General features: G+C 37.1%; 1 protein-coding gene across 1 annotated transcript; it reads right to left on the bottom strand.

The window, feature by feature from the left end:
• Positions 1-13,063: 13,063 nt before the first annotated feature.
• Positions 13,064-20,251, bottom strand: MRPS30 (mitochondrial ribosomal protein S30). Its single transcript, XM_026506931.4, has 5 exons — positions 19,423-20,251; positions 18,161-18,306; positions 17,042-17,147; positions 15,374-15,550; positions 13,064-13,427 (listed from the first exon to the last, which is right to left on the bottom strand). The coding sequence occupies exons 1-5, from the start codon at positions 20,009-20,011 to the stop codon at positions 13,138-13,140; spliced, it is 1,308 nt and encodes a 435-aa protein (XP_026362716.1). The 5' UTR covers positions 20,012-20,251; the 3' UTR covers positions 13,064-13,137.
• Between the last annotated feature and the right edge of the window lie 534 nt (positions 20,252-20,785).

The following is a 20,785-nucleotide window of genomic DNA, read 5'->3' as shown; positions in this document are numbered from 1 at the left end:
CAGTTGGTTAAACATCCGATTCTGATTCTTGATTTGGGGTCAGGTCATGGTCTCAGGGTCCTGGGATGGAGCCAGGCAAGGGCTCGCTCCATGCTCACCAGGGAGTCTGCCTCTCTCTCTCTCTCCTTCCAAACTTCCACCCCTCCCCTGCTCCCACACGGTGGGCGCACTCTCTCTTTCAAATGAATAAATAAATCTTAAAAAAATAAAAAGAAAGGAAAGAGTGATTGGTCCTAAATCACTTAGCTAGTTAATGACAGAAGCAAGACTTCAACTTAGACTTTCAGATCCAACTGGCAAAATGATTTTAAAACTTCTTTACATTTTCAGGTGACAGAATTAGCCTGAAGGAATTTTTCTGGCATTGTTCTTTCAACTGACATTTAAAACTTTAAGTTCCAAAGGTTATAACAAATTACACTCTACCAGAGGATAACTGTATAGATATTTTCACTTCTTTTAGGGCTTTCCAAATACACAGAACCTTTATTTTCCAATTATGAATCACACCCAGGTGGTGAGATACGGAAATCTTGCAAATATGTTGAAAGTCAGAATTTAATCATCTGCGTGCTTGTGAACTATTCCAACATTAAATATATTTACACCCACATTAGCTAATCTTATATAATTATCATGCTGAAGTTTTTATAATAAAAAAAATGTGTGATTCTTATTCCCCTTGTAAATGACTGTGAACTGAATATTATGGAAATGTCATGTTTATTTCTCTTTCAGTATGTAATACTGCTATTATTCAACCACCTCCAAAATACTCCAAAAGACTATTTATATAATATAGAAACTTATAGTAATTTGGGAAAGTGATTATGAAATAAGAATGTAAAAACATGTATGATCTCAAAAACATAAAATATCAACAAAAATGCATGGATATAAAGCAATAGATCAAAACGGTAACAGCATGAGATTATCCACTCTGTGTTTTTTAAATTTTCTATAATGATCACGTATTTCACAGCAATAATAAAAATAATATATTCTACAGATTAAAATGAACCTAAAAAACAAAAGTGTGAAAATCTGATTTCTAAACTAAATCATAAAGCTCATCTGTTCTCCACCTAAAGGAATAAAATTCATTAATACATAAGATATGATTTGATATATACAAATACATTTTTTAATTTTTCTTAAGATTGTACTCTATTTGAGAGAGACAAATAGTGACAGAGATAGCGACAGAGAAGAGTGGGGAGGGGAGGGAGAAGCAGGCTCCCAGCTGAGCCAGGAGCCCAATGTGGGGCTGGATCCCAGCACCCGGGGATCATGACCCGAGCCGAAGGCAGGCGCTTAACTGACTGAGCCACCCAGGCACCCCTACAAATACATTTTTAAATCTTAGAATGCTCCTACAGAGGGTTGTTGTAAATAAGTATTTATCTATATGTCCCCTTGAGTAATTCATGGTAAGTAACTGAACAATCTCAAGTCTCATGAATATGAATGTGGAATGCTGTAGTTAATGCAGCCCTGGCATTAAAAAGTTTGCTCACCATATGCTTTCCTTCTCCTCCCTAGCTTCCTGTGCATCTAGTCAGATGACAAAGAAAGTTTCTGGATCTTATTCAGCATGAATCCAGCTGGAGATCATTTTCAAATTAATATGCAACTGATATGAACACTAAACTTATGAATTCTTAAAAAGACTTACAATGACTTAGTTTAGAGGTCTTTGCTTATCAACGGTTACAGGTAACTCGGTTTTCCGTATCACTATTTCTCATCCAATTTTGTCAGTTGTAATTGGTCTTTCAGATACAGTAATGCTTTATTCTAAAGAAATCCTATCACATTAAGGAGATATTCCATTATAATTAAACTAAACAAAGAAAGAACACCTATGAGATAACCTAAAACTGGTTCTTAACCTGCAGTTGTATCAAGATTTTTTTTTGACATTTAAACAATTTACTGAAACGTATGCCAATTTAAAATATTATTTACAAATATTATCCTCCCATGACGACCATATACTTTTCAGAAATAAGTATGTGTGCACCTTGAAAATCATGTGCAAAAAAAAAAAAAATGGGGAAGATAAAATATCATGTGCAATAGCTAGTAGTTTATGGACACATATGTCTACTGATTATGCACTGTCATATTATTAATCAATATCAAAAATATCAGCTAAGTTGCAAATTATGTAGAACTCATTATAAAGAGTACTATAGATTGGGTATCCACTGGTTTCCAGAACAAGAATAAATGGAATTCCTGAATGCCTAATTTGATCCCTCATTTCTTTCCCTAATAGTCTCCTTACTTCTTCTTCTTCTTCTTTTTTTTTTTTTTTTTTTTTTACTTATTTTTTTTTTTTAAGTAGGCTCCATACCACATGGAGCCTACTTAAACTCACAAGCCTGAGATGAAGGGTTGCATGCTCTACGGACTGAGCCAGGCAGGCATCGCTAGTCTCCTTACTTCTAAACTCCTACATTCAATGAACGTGTATCCTTATTTATCCTCTCTCCCCACTACAGCTGCCATTGTTTCTGGGCATGGGGAAATACCAACCCCACCTTACAGGCCAAGGCACAGTAACAAAACTTATGAAGACATTTATTGTATTTTATTCTGACATTCCAATTCAGTAGTTCTCTGAAGATGTGTTTATAATCTTTTGGTGGGCAGGTCCTAAGATGGTCCCCAATGATTCACATCTCCTTCTATTTGTGCCCTTGTGTAAAGCCCTCTTCTTGTTTATGGGCTGGACATACTGACTTGGCTTCTGACCAACAGTCTTGTTAGCCGATTCTCTCTATAGGCTCTCTCTGGCAAGCCACCATGTTGTAAACTGCTCTAATGGAGACGCCCATATGGCAAAAAACTGAAGACTGCTTCCTTGGAAAGAACTGAGGCCCTCAGTGCAACAATCTGCTAGTGACTACATATATTTGAAGCAGATCTCTCCCTAGCTGAGCCTTGAGATGAGACCCTCCCCCTGGCCAGTACCTTGATTGTGGCCTTGGGAGAGACTCTGGAGCAGGCCCACATAAGCCATGCTTGGACTCCTCACCCACAGAAAGTGTAAAACAATAAATATGTGTTGTTTTAAGAAGCTAAGTCTGCAATTAATTATGCAGATTGGATAACTAATACAATGTTTTGAGTTCTTAATTTACTTTTTTTTTTAGTTCTCAAATATTTGACTCTTTTGCAAGTCTTCAGTAACTTTTTTTTTATAATTTCTAGTTCTCTACTGAAATTTTCTCGTTTATCTCCTTGAGCATAGTAGCCATATTAATTTTAAAGTCTATCTCACCATCCAAATATTTGGTGCCACTTTGGGTCTTGTTTCTGTTGTCTACTGTTTTTGCTGGTTTTCATTCCTGTTGTCTTTCTCCTCCTGTGCTGAGTTATTATATGGAGATACTGTTAATCTGAAATTTGAAAAATTATTTGTAAAAATAATTTGAGGCCTAGGAAAATGTTCTCTTTCTCCAGGTTTGCATCTTTCAGATTCCTAGGGACATTAGAAATCACAGGTCATATCAATCCACTTTCAAAAGTTCAGATTTTTTTGAGATGTCTAGATGACTCCATTGTAAACTATACTCTGTGTGAATGGCTTACCCCTTTCTCGCTCACCCTTACTGCTAGGATGTGGTCCTTCAGGTTTCACACCAAAGAATTCTACCAGTCTCAAACTTAGAAGTCCTATACTCTAACTTTTGTCCTTCTGGTCTCAGAAAGCTATTAAAATGTTAATCCTCCTCTCAGCTTCCTCTTCCTGATTAACAAGTACCCTTCTCCAGAGCAAATGTATTCTCAATACCAGGCTCATCTTTCTGGATTTCCATTTTCTTCTAGATATTAGCCTGACAATGATTCACTACCTTGTTAGCTCTCTAGTATCTCAAGAGGGTATTATATTGAGTCAGATGTTATAGCAGAAAGATCACAATAATCTAGTCCACCATTTCTGGAAGTAGAAGTTGAAAGTTTTGGGGTTTTCTTTTTTAATGGGTTATCTCACAGTTTTCTAGCCCGTCTGTGTTTAAGTCACCATTTGGGTACCTTTTCTAAATGCTCAGCTCTGTAAGGGCATCCTGAGTATTCTTCTACAACAGGGGAGGTCAATGCTAGAGACACCCAATTTAGGTTAGAAAAGGAAACTAAATACTCAGCGCAGTGTCCGAATATTCTTTGGTTGCCAATTTTGATTCTATGAAAATGGACAAAATTCCTTCCAACTTCGTGATAACTGTCAAAACAAAACAAATCCAGATTCACTTAGCCATTCATTTAGCAGAAGAGGAAGGGAATAGAAGTTCGTAGGTTTCGCTGAGTAACTGTATATATCATCCTTCAACTCAAAGACCACATTTTGTTTAATTATGTCAAATGAATCTGAATTCCTCTGAATTTATCACTACTATTACATTTGTTGTTGATTTCTAAAGCCTAAAATGTAATTGTAAAGGTTGACTTTTGCCACCAATAATACAAATTCTTAATAGCAATCTGGACCTCAAGGGTCATCAACTCAATGCTTCAGGGACAACACATTCAATGGAAATTAGTGAGGTATGCCCCATGATATTGGCCAAGTAAAGAGAAGAAATGGGGGGTGGGGGGGAGGAAGGACTGTGACTGCGACACCCTGCAGAGAGTATGTCCCCTCTCAAGGGACCCAGAGCAGATAATTTCCAGCTCCTGTCTTTTGTTAACATGCAGAGTGTATGTAGACCTGGCATGCAATGGGAACCTGGAGCCACCAGATCTTACAATTTTTCAAAAGAATCTGAACCCTGGATGTTTTATGACCCCTCTCTCTTTACTCGTTGACAATTAAAACAAAAACCCACACTGTGTGGGGCAAAGATAAGTAGATGAACAAAGCTCAATCGCTAAACTAAATTATCCCTGCTGCCCTTTCAGCTTTAAATGCTGGCCACCTTCTTTATCAGTACTACTCATGATTGAGGGACACCACTTCTTGAGAGACTTCAGAATATCCTAATAAAGTGCTTATAATAGAAACATTGTTAGTTTACAAATAAAAGCAATGTTTTACATGGGCTAACCACCCAAAGAAATATTTCCCAAGTGGCTAAGTTTCATGCAAGCTTCTATTTTCCTAAGATCAGGATAGTTTTTAGTAATTCAAACCTGGAATTAAAATGATAATTAAAAAGTACAGCTAGTTCATTTATAAAGCTATTGCTGCATTATGAAATATTTCTACAATATAAAAAAAGCCATAAGGCCATAGCAAAAGTGAATATGGTGGTCCTCATTTTGTATATATGTATCACACCTAAAAGATGTTAAATTTGCATCTTTATATCACACACAATTATCATAAACATATTCTGAGGGTGTATTTTGAATTAAAATAATAAAGCATCAAGTTTATAATCATTTACACAGTTATCTAATTTAAAAATAGAGATGGGTTAGGTGCCTCTGTTTTCAGAATTTTTCTAAACTGGCCGATATATTGGCTTTTGCTGATTAAGTATATACGTCGCCAAGTGAGCACTAAGGTAAAACTTCATTTATTTTGACCCAAAACTAAAAAGGTAAAAAACAAAACAAAACAAACAAACAAACACCCACTAAGACCCCATTTGCATTTATCCACTTGGAATTCCCATCAACTTAATTCCTTTCTAGAGAACATTGCATTTTAAATCCAATGGCAGTTCCTTTACATAATTTTAGAAACAAATCAAATTACTATAACCATAACCTTCTTTTAAAAATGCAGAAAGTTAAAATCACAACCTATACAATAAACCTCAGACTTACATACAAACTATTATACAAGTTTCAGAAGCCAGTTTCAAGTGTTAAATACTATTTACAACAGTGTTACGAAGTGACGCGCAGAATTCTGTAGGATGACAACCACCACAAAATGCAACCAAGATCTGAGACAGAGTTCAGTATTTCTTACACAGAGGAAAAGAACAAACAGAAATGTGATTGAGAAATGGAGATCAATTTGTACTAAAAAGAACGGCCTACAGAAGCATGATTTAAAGCAGGCTAATTATGAAAGTACTCTTAACGTTATCTACTCATATAAGCTACATTATTGCAGAGATAAGCTTATTTAGATAGTAACTATTGCCGAATTTTAGTCTACAATACACTTATTATTCCAATACAGTCACCATGTCCATATATTTGGAATATAATTACCTATACATTCTCATTCTTTGTGGAATACTTATTCTTCCCAGGTTTTGGGTTTTTTTTTTTTTTAATTGCGATGGTTGGTTTTATAGTTTTCATATCGAACTTTGGACAACTAAAGCCTTTTTATGACAAATTCAACCTACTCCAATTAAATATTGACTATATCAATGCTGTACATCTGCGGACCTGTTTTATTCCTTTTCTCAAAATTCTCTAGCAATTTTTTCCCCATTTACTTTGCTTTTTGTACTTTCTCCTGCCTCTATCCAAAATCATTTTTCCAATTTCTGTAGTAATAAATGAGTAAATCTTAAAAATTATTGTACCTAACATTTTATGTGAATTAACCTTAATTTATTTAATTTAATCCAAGCATTAACCAAAATGAGCTATAATTTAATATAAAATGCAAAATGCATACTAATTAACTTGACTTATCTATTAAGACATCTCATGAAAAAACCTAAGGCTTTCATATCTAGTATCTAAGTTTTCATATCTAGTATCTAAGTCCAGGGGCCATCAACATAAAATAAGTTAAAATCCTTGTGTGATGAAACTTATGTGAATCTTGCTGAATAAACATTTTCTCAAATAACTAATATAATCAAGAAATATTTTTTCAAATACAATTTCACAATGAGGTTGTTTATGATGGAGTGGAATTTGACACAGAATGCTTGTTCCATATTAGAGTCCATTTAAGAAAGATAAGTAATTTCAATTAAAATGAAATTTTTTTTCTGATTATAAAAATAATACATATTTTCTGGGAATTTAGAAAATTTAAAAATTAGGAAAAAAATCACCAGTAATCTTAATCACTCACACTTATTCAGTTACAATGGTGATATATACAGTTCAGATATGAAACAAAATTGAAATCAAATTATAATTCTGAATGTGTTTATAAGTATATTTAAATCCATCGGACTTGATAAGGTTATTTAGGGAAAGACTGTGGAGAAAGAAAAGATGGAGCCTAGACAGAACCTGGAGGTATACCAATATTTGAATGAAGATTAGAGGAAGAACAGCAGGGGGGAAGTTGAAAGAATGGTCAATGAGGAAGGAGGAAAACCAAGAGTATTTTGCATTGAAGACAATAGGAGACACTGCAACACTACATGAAGAATGAAGGAGTGGTCAACCATGACAAATGAGTCAGAGTACTGAGTAATAAAGGTCACAGAACTGTTCGGTGGATTTTGCTATATGACGGTTAATGACTGTCTACGCTGATAAGCAGTTTTAGAGAAACCCAAATCAGATTGGACCTATACACCTTGTGAGAATCAACTAAAACATTTTTTTAAAGGTTTTTACATTTTGTTTTAAAGATTTATTTATTTGAGAGAGAGAGAGAGAGAGCACATGTGCGCACACATGGGGGGGGAGGGGCAGAGAGTGAGAATCTTCAAGCGGACTCTGCACGCCTGACTTGGGCTTGATCCCATGCCCCTAAGATCATGACCTGAGCTGAATCCAAGAGTCAGCCGCTCAACCGACTAAGCTACCCAGATGCCCCTCAACTAAAAAATTATTGATTTAATGAGCTAATTAGATTGCCTTTTATGAAATAAACATGTATCAATCAATAGTACAAAAGCCATTTTTAAAAGCCATGAACAATATAATTGGAAAGAAAATATTCGCAATTACACAAAAATCTAGTCATAAATAAATGTGTGGCAATCTTCATAAAGAAAACCCTAAATTTTGGTGAGATATAAAAGGTGCAAATAAATAAGGAGATACACCAAATCTCAAACTAGAAAGTTCATTAGTTCATTTGTTTACATCCAATCAACAAACTTTCAATGAGTACCTACTTCTCTCATTCTAGCACTTGGACTGGATCAGCAAACAAAACACATAAAGGTCAAAGCTGGCCGTCTCACTTGACTTCAGTGGGAATAACACTTATGTTTCATCATTAAACATTAGTCAGGAATTAACTAATATAAGGTTCTCATTAAAATATCTTCCTATTAATACTTACCTATGTTTCTTTCCTTTTTTAAACAAGAATAAGAATTTTATCAAAAGCCTTATTTTTCTCCTTTGAACCACTAATGTCTTCTATTAGCATATTTCTTAACATCATTAACATCCATCCATTACCAAATTTCCATGATTAAATCCACCTTATTAGCATGGATTCTTTTAATAACTGTTAAATTTGGTATAAAGCATTTGGTTTGGGATTTCAGCATTTACACTGAAACGTGCGCTTAACTTATACATTTCTTAGTGATTTTTTTTTAACTGGAAAAATGAGCATTTAAGAAAACGAACCGAGTAGCGTTCCAAAATTTAGGTTGCTTCCTGGAAATTTTAAAGAATCCATGGGTAAACTCTGTTGCTGTGGAACCTTGCAGGGAGTTTCTCAGAAACATTTTCAGTTTTTTCCATGGCCAATTTAGGTTTTCTATCTTTACTTGATTTAATCTTATTTATATTCCTCAGGGAAAAATGTCCAAATTTTCTATATAGAGTATTTTCTTATCCAGAGTCTCCACCATGTATATCACATCACCTTTTCCAATTTTAAGTGTTTTCTTTTTCCTCTTGATTAGATTTGCCAGAATATTATCTTTTACTAACACGGGAGAGGCTAGAATATAGAACCAGTTACCGCATCTCTTTGTCAATTCTGTTTTTTTACATGTCATCATTTTCTACATTTATATTTTTGTTCTAATTTTCCTTATTTTTTTAACTCTCTGGAAAATGCTGATTTTCTTATTTTACATAAACACACAGCATTATAAATTTGCCATTAAGTAAACTGGCAAATGGGTCTCATACCCAAGACTAAAGAGCTGAAGATCTGAAGCTCTTTCAGAGTGTTGGGGTTAACGTAGAGCATGAAATCAGCCATAATACCTGGCTTGCTACAATGTAACACAGAGGCCGCTGGGGGCAATGGAAGGTTTCGAAGGGCACAGGGCTTGGAATGCAGGGGGCCTGCGGGACCACTCTGCCGCGGAGAGTTACCTTCCCTGAAGCTTTCTTAGCCCAACAGCTGCCCTGTGACCTAAGAGAAGTATGCATTATCCCCTAAAGCTACGTTTAACAGAATTCGTAGAACACGCTGATCAGCACATTGTATCCTTCCCGTAATCAGACTCTTCTATTTTCCCTAAGACCCCTTGCCACATATCACTTGCTTGAGAAACAGAGTAATAAAAACTTACGATTATCCTGAGGCATGAATAAAGGTGAGAGCAAAGAAGAGTAAAGGGTCTTCGTCTCTGAGCGTTGACCCCCTTGCCTTCTCCTCTTTCACAGCAAAGTCTGGAGTAATCTCTCATCCGTTGGTACAGGGATTGCTGACCATTCCCGGCACCAGAGTTCTGAGATTAGTAAAAATTTCTTTGAACTTCATGTTGTATCTCTTAAAAACTATGTGGCTTTTTACATTCTACTCCATGTGTTTTAATAGAAATATCATTTTTCTCAGGGTATTAAAGCAAAGTTGGTTGACAGCTGCAGAGGGAAGATGGATTATATTTGTTTAGTGGTTATATCCTGCAGCATCTTCACGTATCCCTAAGAGAAAACATGTTCAGAATAACTTTGGCTATAATCCACTAGCTTTATATGCAATTTATTACATTTTAGTCTAGTTAAAGTTTTATTTTTACATTAATAAAATGCTTTCTTGATCAAAGAAATCAACTTGTCAAGCATAGGAAATGTACAAATGTCTAGATTATATAAAAATATATCTGACTAAAAATGAAAAGGCAAGTAAGATAGCTTTCATTTTTAGACTGTGATTTAACTCTAGGAATGTTTGATTATATATTGAATATTTTGTCCAGGCAAACTAATAGCAACTATGTAGTTATTTAGAAAGACACTTTTATTTTCAAATGATTACATGTTTCTGATTAAAAACTGTATTAATAACTTTTAGATATACTGTGGTATGGACAGAGTTCATGACCTGTATAATTCTGGCTTTTAAGAATTTCCTGAAGGGATGTCTGGGTGGCTCAGTTGTGCTGCTGGGTGGCTCTGCTTGTGCTCTGACAAATATATACTGTCTTTAAAAAAAATACAAAAAAAAAAAATACAAAAATACAAAAAAAATACAAAAATACAAAAAAAAATACAAAAAAATACAAAAAAAAAAAAAAAAAACCAAACAAAAAAACCCTGAGACTTTCTACAGTCTAATCAATGATTTTATATACAAGTTCTATCACATTTTAAAACTTTTTTCTAAGGTACCAAATTTTATTACATCAATTTTACTAGTTATTCCTTATTTTTAGGTACTCCAACTTAAGATTTATACCAACATTTCACATACTGATTACAATTTACAACATATTAATGACCTTTTAACACTGGAATTTTGCCTTGAATTGCTTGAAAGTAATACTGCTAAGTCTGCTTTATGCTTCATTTTGCCTGATATGACTTGGTGTACTCATATTCATTTTGATTCTCCATTCATGGTTCCTCCTATTACCATTTGCTGATCAACTGTAGTACACTTTCATAAACTTATAAATGACTTGGGTGTTCTGACATTTTTTTCCAATTGTTCTACACTGTCTATTATCTTGGCTGGTCCTAGATTTCTTGTAACTTTTCCTCTGGAAGTCTGTGACACTGCTGCACTGTTTCCTAATGCTCAGTGTTATGCAGAAGTCTGGCACCAGTAAGATTTTTGTTTCTTGGTAAATAATCTTTGTTTTTCTCAACTTTTAGGCCACATCCAACTTGTGTGAATGAAGTTACTGCCTATTTCCCAAGTACGTCCTGCAGCTTTCCACCTTCACGCACAGTTCCACCCACTTACTGTCCTCTTGTTGGAAAACACCGTCTATCAAGAACCAATTCAAATGCCACTTGCTCCAAAACACATCTCCAGGATTCATACTAGTCAGAATTAACCCATCCTGTATCTAAGTTTATGTCGCTGTTGTAGTGCCATAGCACCGACAGCTACAGGGTATTATTAAGGAATATACACCAGTGGTTTTAAGTAGGTTCTGGAGTCAGATCATCAGGGCTCAAATTTCAACCCTGCCACATTCTAGTATATGGTCTTCAGTAAGCTAGTGGGTTTTGTGCCCTATTAACTCATCTGCAAAATGGGAATAGTACCTAGCTCATGGAATGCTTGTGATGATTAAATGAGCTAATATACATAAAATATCTAGACCACGCTCCAGAATATAGTAAGTGCTATGGGAGGTCCTGACACGTATTAAGTTAGGTATGTATGTGATGTGTTCTTCATTTGGAATGAGAAAAATTATTACGAGAGGATGAAACAGGTGCTACCAGAGGTTTAAGTATTCAAAGGATGGGACAATTAAACATGAATTAAATATAATCAGCTTAGGGAAAGCAATGGTATATCAACTGAATCCTAAATATTTTCATTACATAGAATTTTAAAGCACTTTCACATGCATGGGTTCATTTAATCCTTAAACTCTGTAAGATAATTTTGTTTTATGGGGGCAGAAATAAATGATGGCAACTCAAATTGCTGAAGATGCAAAGAGTTAGAAAATGAAAGCCACGATTAAGAGAAGTATCACTATACTTGGAGCTTGGTAAGGTTGCTCTCCATACATCTGCATTTTTCCATCAAGGATGAATGGGAACGCAACACATGGACTGAACAGACAGGACCAAAGGTAGAGAACAGTATTTCATGCTTTGGAAACTGCTTAAGACTGGCTTTCTGCGTAAACTGAAAATAATGCATTAAAGAGGGAAGACAGCACAGTGCCTTGCAAAGCAAGCCTTTGGCTGAACTGAACGACATCTTTCAGATGCTATTCCTTCAGTTTAGCAATCACCTATGGCAATAATCCCTAGGCTTCTAGCTGAGGAATCAATCAGTGTAACTGTGGCCTCTGTCTTGAAAGAGAGAAAGAGGAGGGAGGGAGGAAAGGAAGTAGGGAGGGAAGAAAGGAAAGAAGGAAGTGAGGGAGGAAATGGAGATTATTTGTCATATGATTACAGTACCTAATGGGGTGTTTTAAGAATTCACAACAGGAGGTTATATAAAATAAAGAGTAAGCATGATTGTACAAAGGTAATTCTTTCTTCTCACTAAAAATGTTTTGAATGAAATCTTAACTCTCAACAAGATTAACAATTTTACTGACAACTGATTTTGAAACATAGCAAACGTAGTTTCCTCATCTTTGGGACAGAGCAAATCACAAACGGAAATGTTAACATTACTTCTTTTTTTTTTAATAAAACATTTTAAGTAATCTCTACACCCAACATGGGGCTTGAACTTACAACCCTGAGATCAGGAGTCGCCTGCTCTACTGACTGAGCCAGCCCAGTGCCCTTGGGTCACGTATTTACTGAGTATCCTGTGCCACCTGTTAGGTACCAGCAATAAACAGCAGTCCTGCACTTGTTAACGTTACTTCTAAGGGCTAAGAACCTAAGTTGCATGTAATTCATCAGTTATATTATTAATCATCTGTAAAATTGTGGATAAGTCACTTAACTCCTCTGGGCCTCAGTTTCCTATACTTCCAAATATTGTTCCATCAAGGATGGAACAGTTATAAAGCAGTTTGAGTAGGACTCTGAAACTCTCTATCATTTATCAATGAAAAAACTAAAACCTAAAAAGAAAAATAAAACGCATCTACCTATTCTCAAACTTTTGAATTATCCTTCCCTTACTTTCAGAATCACATGCAACTAATACCAGGTATTGCAGAATGCTCAACTGGTCTCATCAATTAGTCATATATGAATAAAATTACCTTAAAACAACATACTCTAAAATTAAATCTTTCAGTGTGTACTCTGAGCAGAATGAGAGGTCTAATCACAGGTAAACATAAAAATTATTTGTCTCAAAATAATGCATTTGACAAGTCTCATCATTAAAATTCCTTTTATTTGTCCTTCAGTGAAACTGAAGTATTCCCGAAGTCTTGAATCAATTATCTCTTCTTAGTTTTCCAACAGCTGACATTTGTCTTCTTTTGGTCTGTTCAGTAGAAAGTGAACTATCTGGAGCAGGACATCATCGTTAAAACCTTTCACATTATTATCTTCAATTGTTTCATAAAGAGGCTTACTTTGTGTCCCCCAACATATATTTTTACGAGGGTTATTTTGATCAGCTTGTGCAGTCAGTGCCAACGTATTTAACTGGTAGCAGAAAAAGGAAAAGTATTTTCCATCTGTGATCACGCCCTGAGAGACAAAAGGCCGAGTAACATCTGCTTCACTCCAAAATCCTAGAGAAAAAAGTTATACTGAAATTTATACATGGAATATATTTTACCAAAACAAAACATTTTCACATTAGAGGGTATCGAATATCCCCTAAAACCTAAATATTTTACCTACCAAATTCCTGAAGATCTCAAAGTTTTCCTCATCTTCTCCATTCTAATCCTATATTCTATTTCTGCATCAAAAATTATTTCCTCCCCTCGGATATCCCCAAACTCATGACGCATTCTCAACAACTTCGTTCTTCAACAGCTTTCAATCTTAACTCACTTCAACTCAAAAAGGCAGCAAGCTCTACCAATGCAGCTCTCCCCCGTATCTGGAACTAACTCCGTTCAAACACACTCATCTTCCCGGTACCAGCAGCATCTCGCACCCAACAACCACTACATCCTTCTATGTCACCAAATCTACAAAAAAAAACCTTCAGGAAAAACAGGACTTTCTAAGGACTTCAATTCATGTCCTTAGACAAATTCTATTCTTCCTTTACATATTTTGAAATTGGTTTTATGCGCTGTTGTTATTTCACCTTGTGTATCTTGTGTCATAGGTTCCAGGATGCCTTTAATACCTTTACTATTCAAATTTTCTGGGTGCTTCTTGCTCTAGACTGACTGGCTTTAACACTTTTATATTCCACTGCCAGGGTCAAGCAGTAATGTTCTTTCCTCCTACATATTTTCTGTCAGGCTTCATGAAGCTAGCCAATGAATAATACTGTTAGCATTTGTAATTAAATATAGGGAAAAAGAAGCACTTTACTTTTAATGCATAAACCGTGCCATTCTAATGTCTTTGAGAAATATTCCTGTTTCTGCTTCTGTCTAATCCTATCCCTAGTCTCTCAAGTCAACAATTGTGAGTAAAAGATTAAACTATATATATATATATATATATATATATATATATATATATATATATATATATATATATAAATATGAGCCTAGAAATAATTAAATCTGTATTAAATTCCTCCTGGGGTATGGTGACTAACATAACATAATAAAAAAATTACTATAAAAAAATAAAATAAATTCCTCCTGGGAACTCATATATGACCAATCTGGTTACAGGTTGTAGTTTATTACCTCAGGTTCTGTCCTAAAATCCAAATGCCTCACAATGGGCTCTCAAAGTCCCCTGTGATCCGGCCTTTGGCTTCCTTTATCTCATCCTCCATCATTCTCCCCCTCCCTTCATTATCCTTTAAAACTTCAAGTCTCTTCCTACCTCAGAGACTTTTCCTTGTATTCCTTTTGCGTGTAAGCGTCTTTCCCCCAAGTTTGTGCTTAGGTAGCTCCTCGACAGTCAGGTCTTCGTTCAAATGCCATTTTTTAGAGACCACCCCTGAATTACTCCATTTAAATAAATTTGGCCCCATATCTGATTTATACCTGTACCTGGTAAGTCATTCTGTCCCTTACGTAGTGTATTTCCTCCATACTATTACCACTCGCTAAAAACATTACATGTTTATTATCTTTTCCTCTCCTCACTATAAGCTCCAAGACAGCAGGATCTGCCCGCCTCATTCAACACTGCATCTCCAAAGCCAACACTGCTTGGTTCCTAGAAAGCATTCATTATTTACTGAATGAATAAACAATCTCTTAATCCACATCCTGGATATAGCCTTCAAAGATATTATACAGAACAGTTGTGATTTAATCTAAAATTTAATCCACCAAAGCATTTCCTTTTCCAGCTTCAGAAAGCTGCTATCACCTACAGAGCTCACGTGGTTCGCTACAGTCTTTGATCTGTTTGAAAACATCAGAAAAAAATTCATTCACACAAAAGTGGTCCAAGTACAAGATCAACTGCGTTTTTTGTCACTGTAAAAGTTTTCAAAATGTTAAGATTCAACCTACGCTTAACCCAAAGAAACCACTGATTTCTTAAAATGTCACAGATATCTTCCAAGAACACCACCATAAAATGTTACCTTGATACACAGCTTGCGCTCCAGTCCAAGCAAAGAGGCTTGCAATAGCATTAGCTCTAAAAACAACTTCTATCTGATCAGCGCAGTTCCGTTTCAAAAGCCTTTCCCTTTTTAATTTGTCAGGTAACAGATGGAACTGTGTGTGACCATAACAGTATGGATCCGCAGTCTTTGAGCCTGAGGAGCAAAATAAAAACATTTCAGACGAAACGTCCCTGTGAACATCTGGAGCACACATCCGTAGTCTCTGCTTCAAACCCATCTTTCTCCTCTACACATCCCGTGATCAGTATTCAAACTACACAAGTGGGAAGGTTGATTTATTTATTTCACTGATTATAATGAAGTTAAACTTCACATGAAAGTACGATCTGCTAGCTATCATCAAGCCCACTCTGATGACACAGGGTAAGTCAAAAGAATGTAGGCAAGGTTTATTTAAAACTCCCTATTGCTTAGTTTTTTTCAAACCTTTTATTCATCATTATTTTCCTTGTCTTATTCTCCAAATGATACAAACATTTCATTAAAAAGTCTCCTTTATCATTTTAATATAAAAATTACATACTTTGTTCCTAATTTTTAAAAAATGATTTTTTAAAGCTTTTATTTATTTATTTGACAGAGATACAGACAGCCAGCGAGAGAGGGAACACAAGCAGGGGGAGTGGGAGAGGAAGAAGCAGGCTCATAGTGGAGGAGCCTGATGTGGGGCTCGATCCCATAACGCCGGGATCACGCCCTGAGCAGAAGGCAGACGCTTAACTGCTGTGCCACCCAGGCGCCCCTAAAAAAATGATTTTTATGCCGTATTTCCAGTAAGGAAAACGAGAGTCAATGTTTCATGAAATGCTTATATTCTTGACTTTAGTAGTAAAATCTTTTCAACCAAAAGTTCCCACAATTCACTCTATAAGACCACAGTGACACAGAGGGGGCTGATAAAACATGTCTGGAGGACTAGTATAAAGCTGGTTTCTTAAAATCTTCCAGTCAACTAGGAATTACTAGAATCAAAAAGATAGCAAAAGTAGAAGCTACACATGGGCAGACACAGGCCTTATTAAATTTTTTTTTAAAGATATTTTAATTTATTTATGTGAGAGACAGCCAGCGAAAGAGGGAACACAGCAGGGGAGTGGGAGAGGAAGAAGCAGGTTCCCAGTGGAGGAGCCTGATGTGGGACTCGATCCCGGAACCCCGGGATCACGCCCTGAGCCAAAGGCAGACGCTTAACAACTGTGCTACCCAGGTGCTCCCAGGCCTTATTAATTTTTATATTCCTAGTGGTTATCAGTGTGGCACAAACAGAAGACACAGTGTGGCACAAACAGAAGTGGCACAATCACTGCCTCAAGTCTGGCTCTATACTGGTTTACTCCTGAAAAAGGACAAATTACTTTTCTTCATAAGTCAACGAAACTTAATATGTAAAACTATTTTTTAAAGTTAAATGCTGCTAGCACAGTAGAAACAAGTAAAATTTTAAATAGTGAGCTGAAAGAATATTTTTTCCCCAATTTTCATGCATATTACAACAACCTGAGATTATGAATTATATTGCTTGTAAACTATCCGAACTTCTTGGTTATCAAGAATTAATTATGTAAATCTGCACAAGATCCTTTGGACACACTGATGGCACAATATTTCAAAAGAAAAACTTACCAATAAATATGGTATTTTCATATTGTCGTTTGAATAATGGAAGTTTGTCTGGCTTACAAGTTATAACAGGGATTTCTACGGGTATAGAATAATCCAGCGGCACAAACTTCAAGAAAAAGAAAAGTCATGAATGAATTCACAGCAACAGTAGTACTAATGTACATATTTTACTCACGTTCTTAATAGACTTACAAATCTTAAACTGAGATGTTTTTTACAAAATGATTTGGTAACACCATCTATTGATGGGCCAAATCCAGCCAGCCACCTGATGGTACAAGTGAAAGTTTTATTGCAACACAGTCAGGCACGTTCATTTACATATGGTACATAACCGCTTTTACATTACTTAAGAACTAGGATGAATTGTTGCAACACACACTTCTGGCCCCCCAAAACCCAAGATATTTATTGTCTGGACCTTTACCAAAAAAACCTGTGCATCTGCATGTGTGTGTGTGTGTGTGTGTGTGTGTGTGTGTGTGTGTGTGTACAGACACAGACAACACTCAAAATATACTTATTTTCTCCCACAGAACTATAAATATAAAAAATGACCAGCTTACAATTATAAAAATCCCTTGATTTATGATTAGGTAGTGCAGTCTATCACAGATTACAATCATAAACTATTATGAATTGTTTATATATATTTTTATTACTTATTTATTTGACAGAGAGAGCAAAAATGGGGGAGGGGGCGGGGGGGGGGGTGGAGAGACAAAGGAAGAGGGAGAAGCAGGCTCCTGGCTCCAGGCTGAGCCAGGAGCCTGACACTGGGCCTAATCCCAGGACCTTGGGATCATGACCTCAGCTGAAGGCAGATGCTTAACTGACTGAGCCACCCAGCCGTCCCATATTTTTAGAGTAAGAAAAAAAGATTTGTACGGTCCTGAAAACTGATGCCTTAATCCTGCTTAAAAATGATTATTTGACCTTTGAGGGCTATACATACCATAACGGGTTAAAACACTGAAAAAGAATTTTGGATGAGAAGTATGTGAAAGAAACTTGAAGGGGATCCATCCAAAACTTTAAATTCTACTAAGCCGATTACGTAGGCTGCCTATGACATTTCCTCATCAGATGTCAGTAGATATATATGCAATAAATCCTTACCTCTGGGAGTTGTCTGGATATTCGAATCTGGTTGTGTGGTTTATCATTTATTTGGTATCGCAAAGCGTCAACTCGACCTTTCCGATGACCACTAGGAATAATTTCTTCACCTCGCAACCAGTAAAAGTGAACTGGGCGTTTGCAATCTATCAAAAGATATTCAAAATTTTATTTAATCATTTAGATAAATTTGGTTATTATTAGAATACCAGCAATACAGAACTTAAGAGTAATTGTGCAAATTAAAAATTATCAAAAATTACTCTTTGATGTAAGATAGAGTCTGGGTTATATGATGATTTAACTTAAATGACTGTGACTTAAATATAATGCTCAAACATTTGTCTACTTGTGCCATCCATCATATACTATACACTGTAATGGAAGAGGTTTCTCTTAAGAATAAACAAAGAAAATAAGACCAACAGATGTATCACTCACCAGAAATAAAAAGTTTTTATGTGTCAGAATTACTAAATCAATCTTCAGAATAACTCTCAAAGGTATGTATAGTAATCACCACCTCTATTTTATAGAAGAGGAATCTGGGTCTTGACCAAGTCAAGTTTTCCTAGGTCAACAGTCAGGAGTAGTCAAAATCCACGAGGCTCCCTCCTCTCAAGACCACTTCCTTACTTCCTTCCCGACTGAGACAGAAGGAAAGTAGCATGCACACTACAAGACTCAGCTGAGCACACATCTACAGTTCTAATAACATTAATTCAATAAATATTTATTAAGACACCTACCAGGCGGTAGATATAAAGTAATGAAGGCCTGAGAAACACTGATTTTTAAAACTGTCCGTTAATTTTTCATCTCTGCAGTGACCAGTTAAAATAAGTTGCTGGCTGTTTCCTGGCAATCCAAAATGGCAAGGTTTGAATCCTGAACCTAAAAAAGGCTAATGAACTGACATACAGTCATGTAACTTTCCGGTGGAAGGGCCAAAACCCAACTTCAGGTCTGCCCCGCCCTCTAAGAGCCCCTTCTCTTAACCAACACTGCTCTTCCACTCCATTTGTCTGGGCCTTCACAAAGCAGAACCAAAGACTGGAGTCGTGGAAGGCTGTACAGCTAGTAGGTGGCAGCACAGGTCCGGGAGGGACCCGGTCTCCAGATACTTAGCGCAGTGACTGCTATTAAACCTGGCGGCACCCAGCGAGGCGCGAAAAGGACTAGAAATAAAACTAACAATGCAGAAAGAAAGAAATGAAGAGTCCCCCACCTCCCCCGCCCGGCGTGGCTGTCCCAAGGCTCACCGAGGGTGGCGGTGGCCAGGGCGGGGTTGTGTGCGCTGAGCAAGCCCATGAGGGTGGCCACCATCTGATCCAGGAAGGGCGAGGCGACAGCCTCGCGCTCCTGGTAGAGGGGAGGGGGCCGCTTGCGCCGCAGGTAGAAGTGCTCCTGCAGGAGGCAGTCACACGCAGCGGCGCGCAGGGCCTCTACATCCAGGGCGGGTGCGGGCTCCGCGGGATCGGGGGGCGGCGGCGGCGGCAGGCCCGACAAGAACGCGGTCTTGGTGAAGCCCTGATACCAGCGGTCAGCGTTCAGGGCGAAAGTCTGCGGATAAACCACGTACTTCATGAACTGCATCTTGGTGAGGATTCGCAGCTTCTCGTCCACCGACTCGGCCGCGTGCACCGTCGCCTGCCACCGCTCCACTCGCCGCTGCCGTGCAGCCTTGCTCTTGGCAGTCAGGGAGGCCACAATCGGCGGGTAGCGCGCCACGGGGGCCGCCGTGACATCGGGGCCGGTCATTTCTGGAGCCCTGACGGCGGCCTCGGCCGCAGTGTGTAGTGACAGCCCCGGCCCGCGCAGCTTTAGCCTGCAACACCTGGCCGCCGCCATCTTGGCTCGGGGTTTGGACTCAGAGGTTAATTTCGGGAAATGTCGCTGCTCTCTTGCCGTAACGACCAATCAAAAGCGGAATTTCGGCCAGGCGTGGGGAGGCCGATTCTCAGTGGGCCTGAGATACGTTGCGTCATTCGTTTCTTAGCCAATCAGACCATTTCTCCAACTTAGTTTCCAGCTCCCCGGAACGTGTGTATACCGAAGGCAGAACTTGTGTGCCTGTAGTTTTTCCGCGGGCCTGGCTGGAAAGAGTGAAACTTTGAGTTGCGGCTACTCAGGTTGCTTCTACGACCGTGGCATAAACTTCTTGCCAAAAATCATTTAGAAGCGTTCTGCACCGGAACCTCTAGCATTTACTGGTTTCATTTGTGTGTGGCACATCCCACCTCTCGTCTGTTTCAGTTCTTAGGTTTGAAATTTATTGAAAATATCATTCTAACATGTTTTATTGCTAATACATGCTTATTTTTAAAATGATGCAAGCATCACTCATAGATGACCACTGCTAATCTTTGGAAAAATAATTCCATGTGTTTCTCTATGCTAATTGATACATAGATAATTTGTTTTAATTTCCCTAGTTTACAAAACATATACTTTTAGTTGGATTTAATTGGGAAAAAAGGAAATAATAAACACTAAAGAATTGCGTTTAAATTTTCCTTTGTATTAAAACTTAGTATTTCAACACGAGTCGATTCCTACTACTCTTTCAGCAACTTGAAGAAAGGAACCGTTTTATTTTTAATCCTCAACAATCAATCTATACCT

The sequence above is a fragment of the Ursus arctos genome, unplaced genomic scaffold (assembly GCF_023065955.2).
Source record: "Ursus arctos isolate Adak ecotype North America unplaced genomic scaffold, UrsArc2.0 scaffold_15, whole genome shotgun sequence".
NCBI lineage: Eukaryota > Metazoa > Chordata > Mammalia > Carnivora > Ursidae > Ursus > Ursus arctos.
This window is presented reverse-complemented; position numbering and strand designations above follow the sequence as displayed.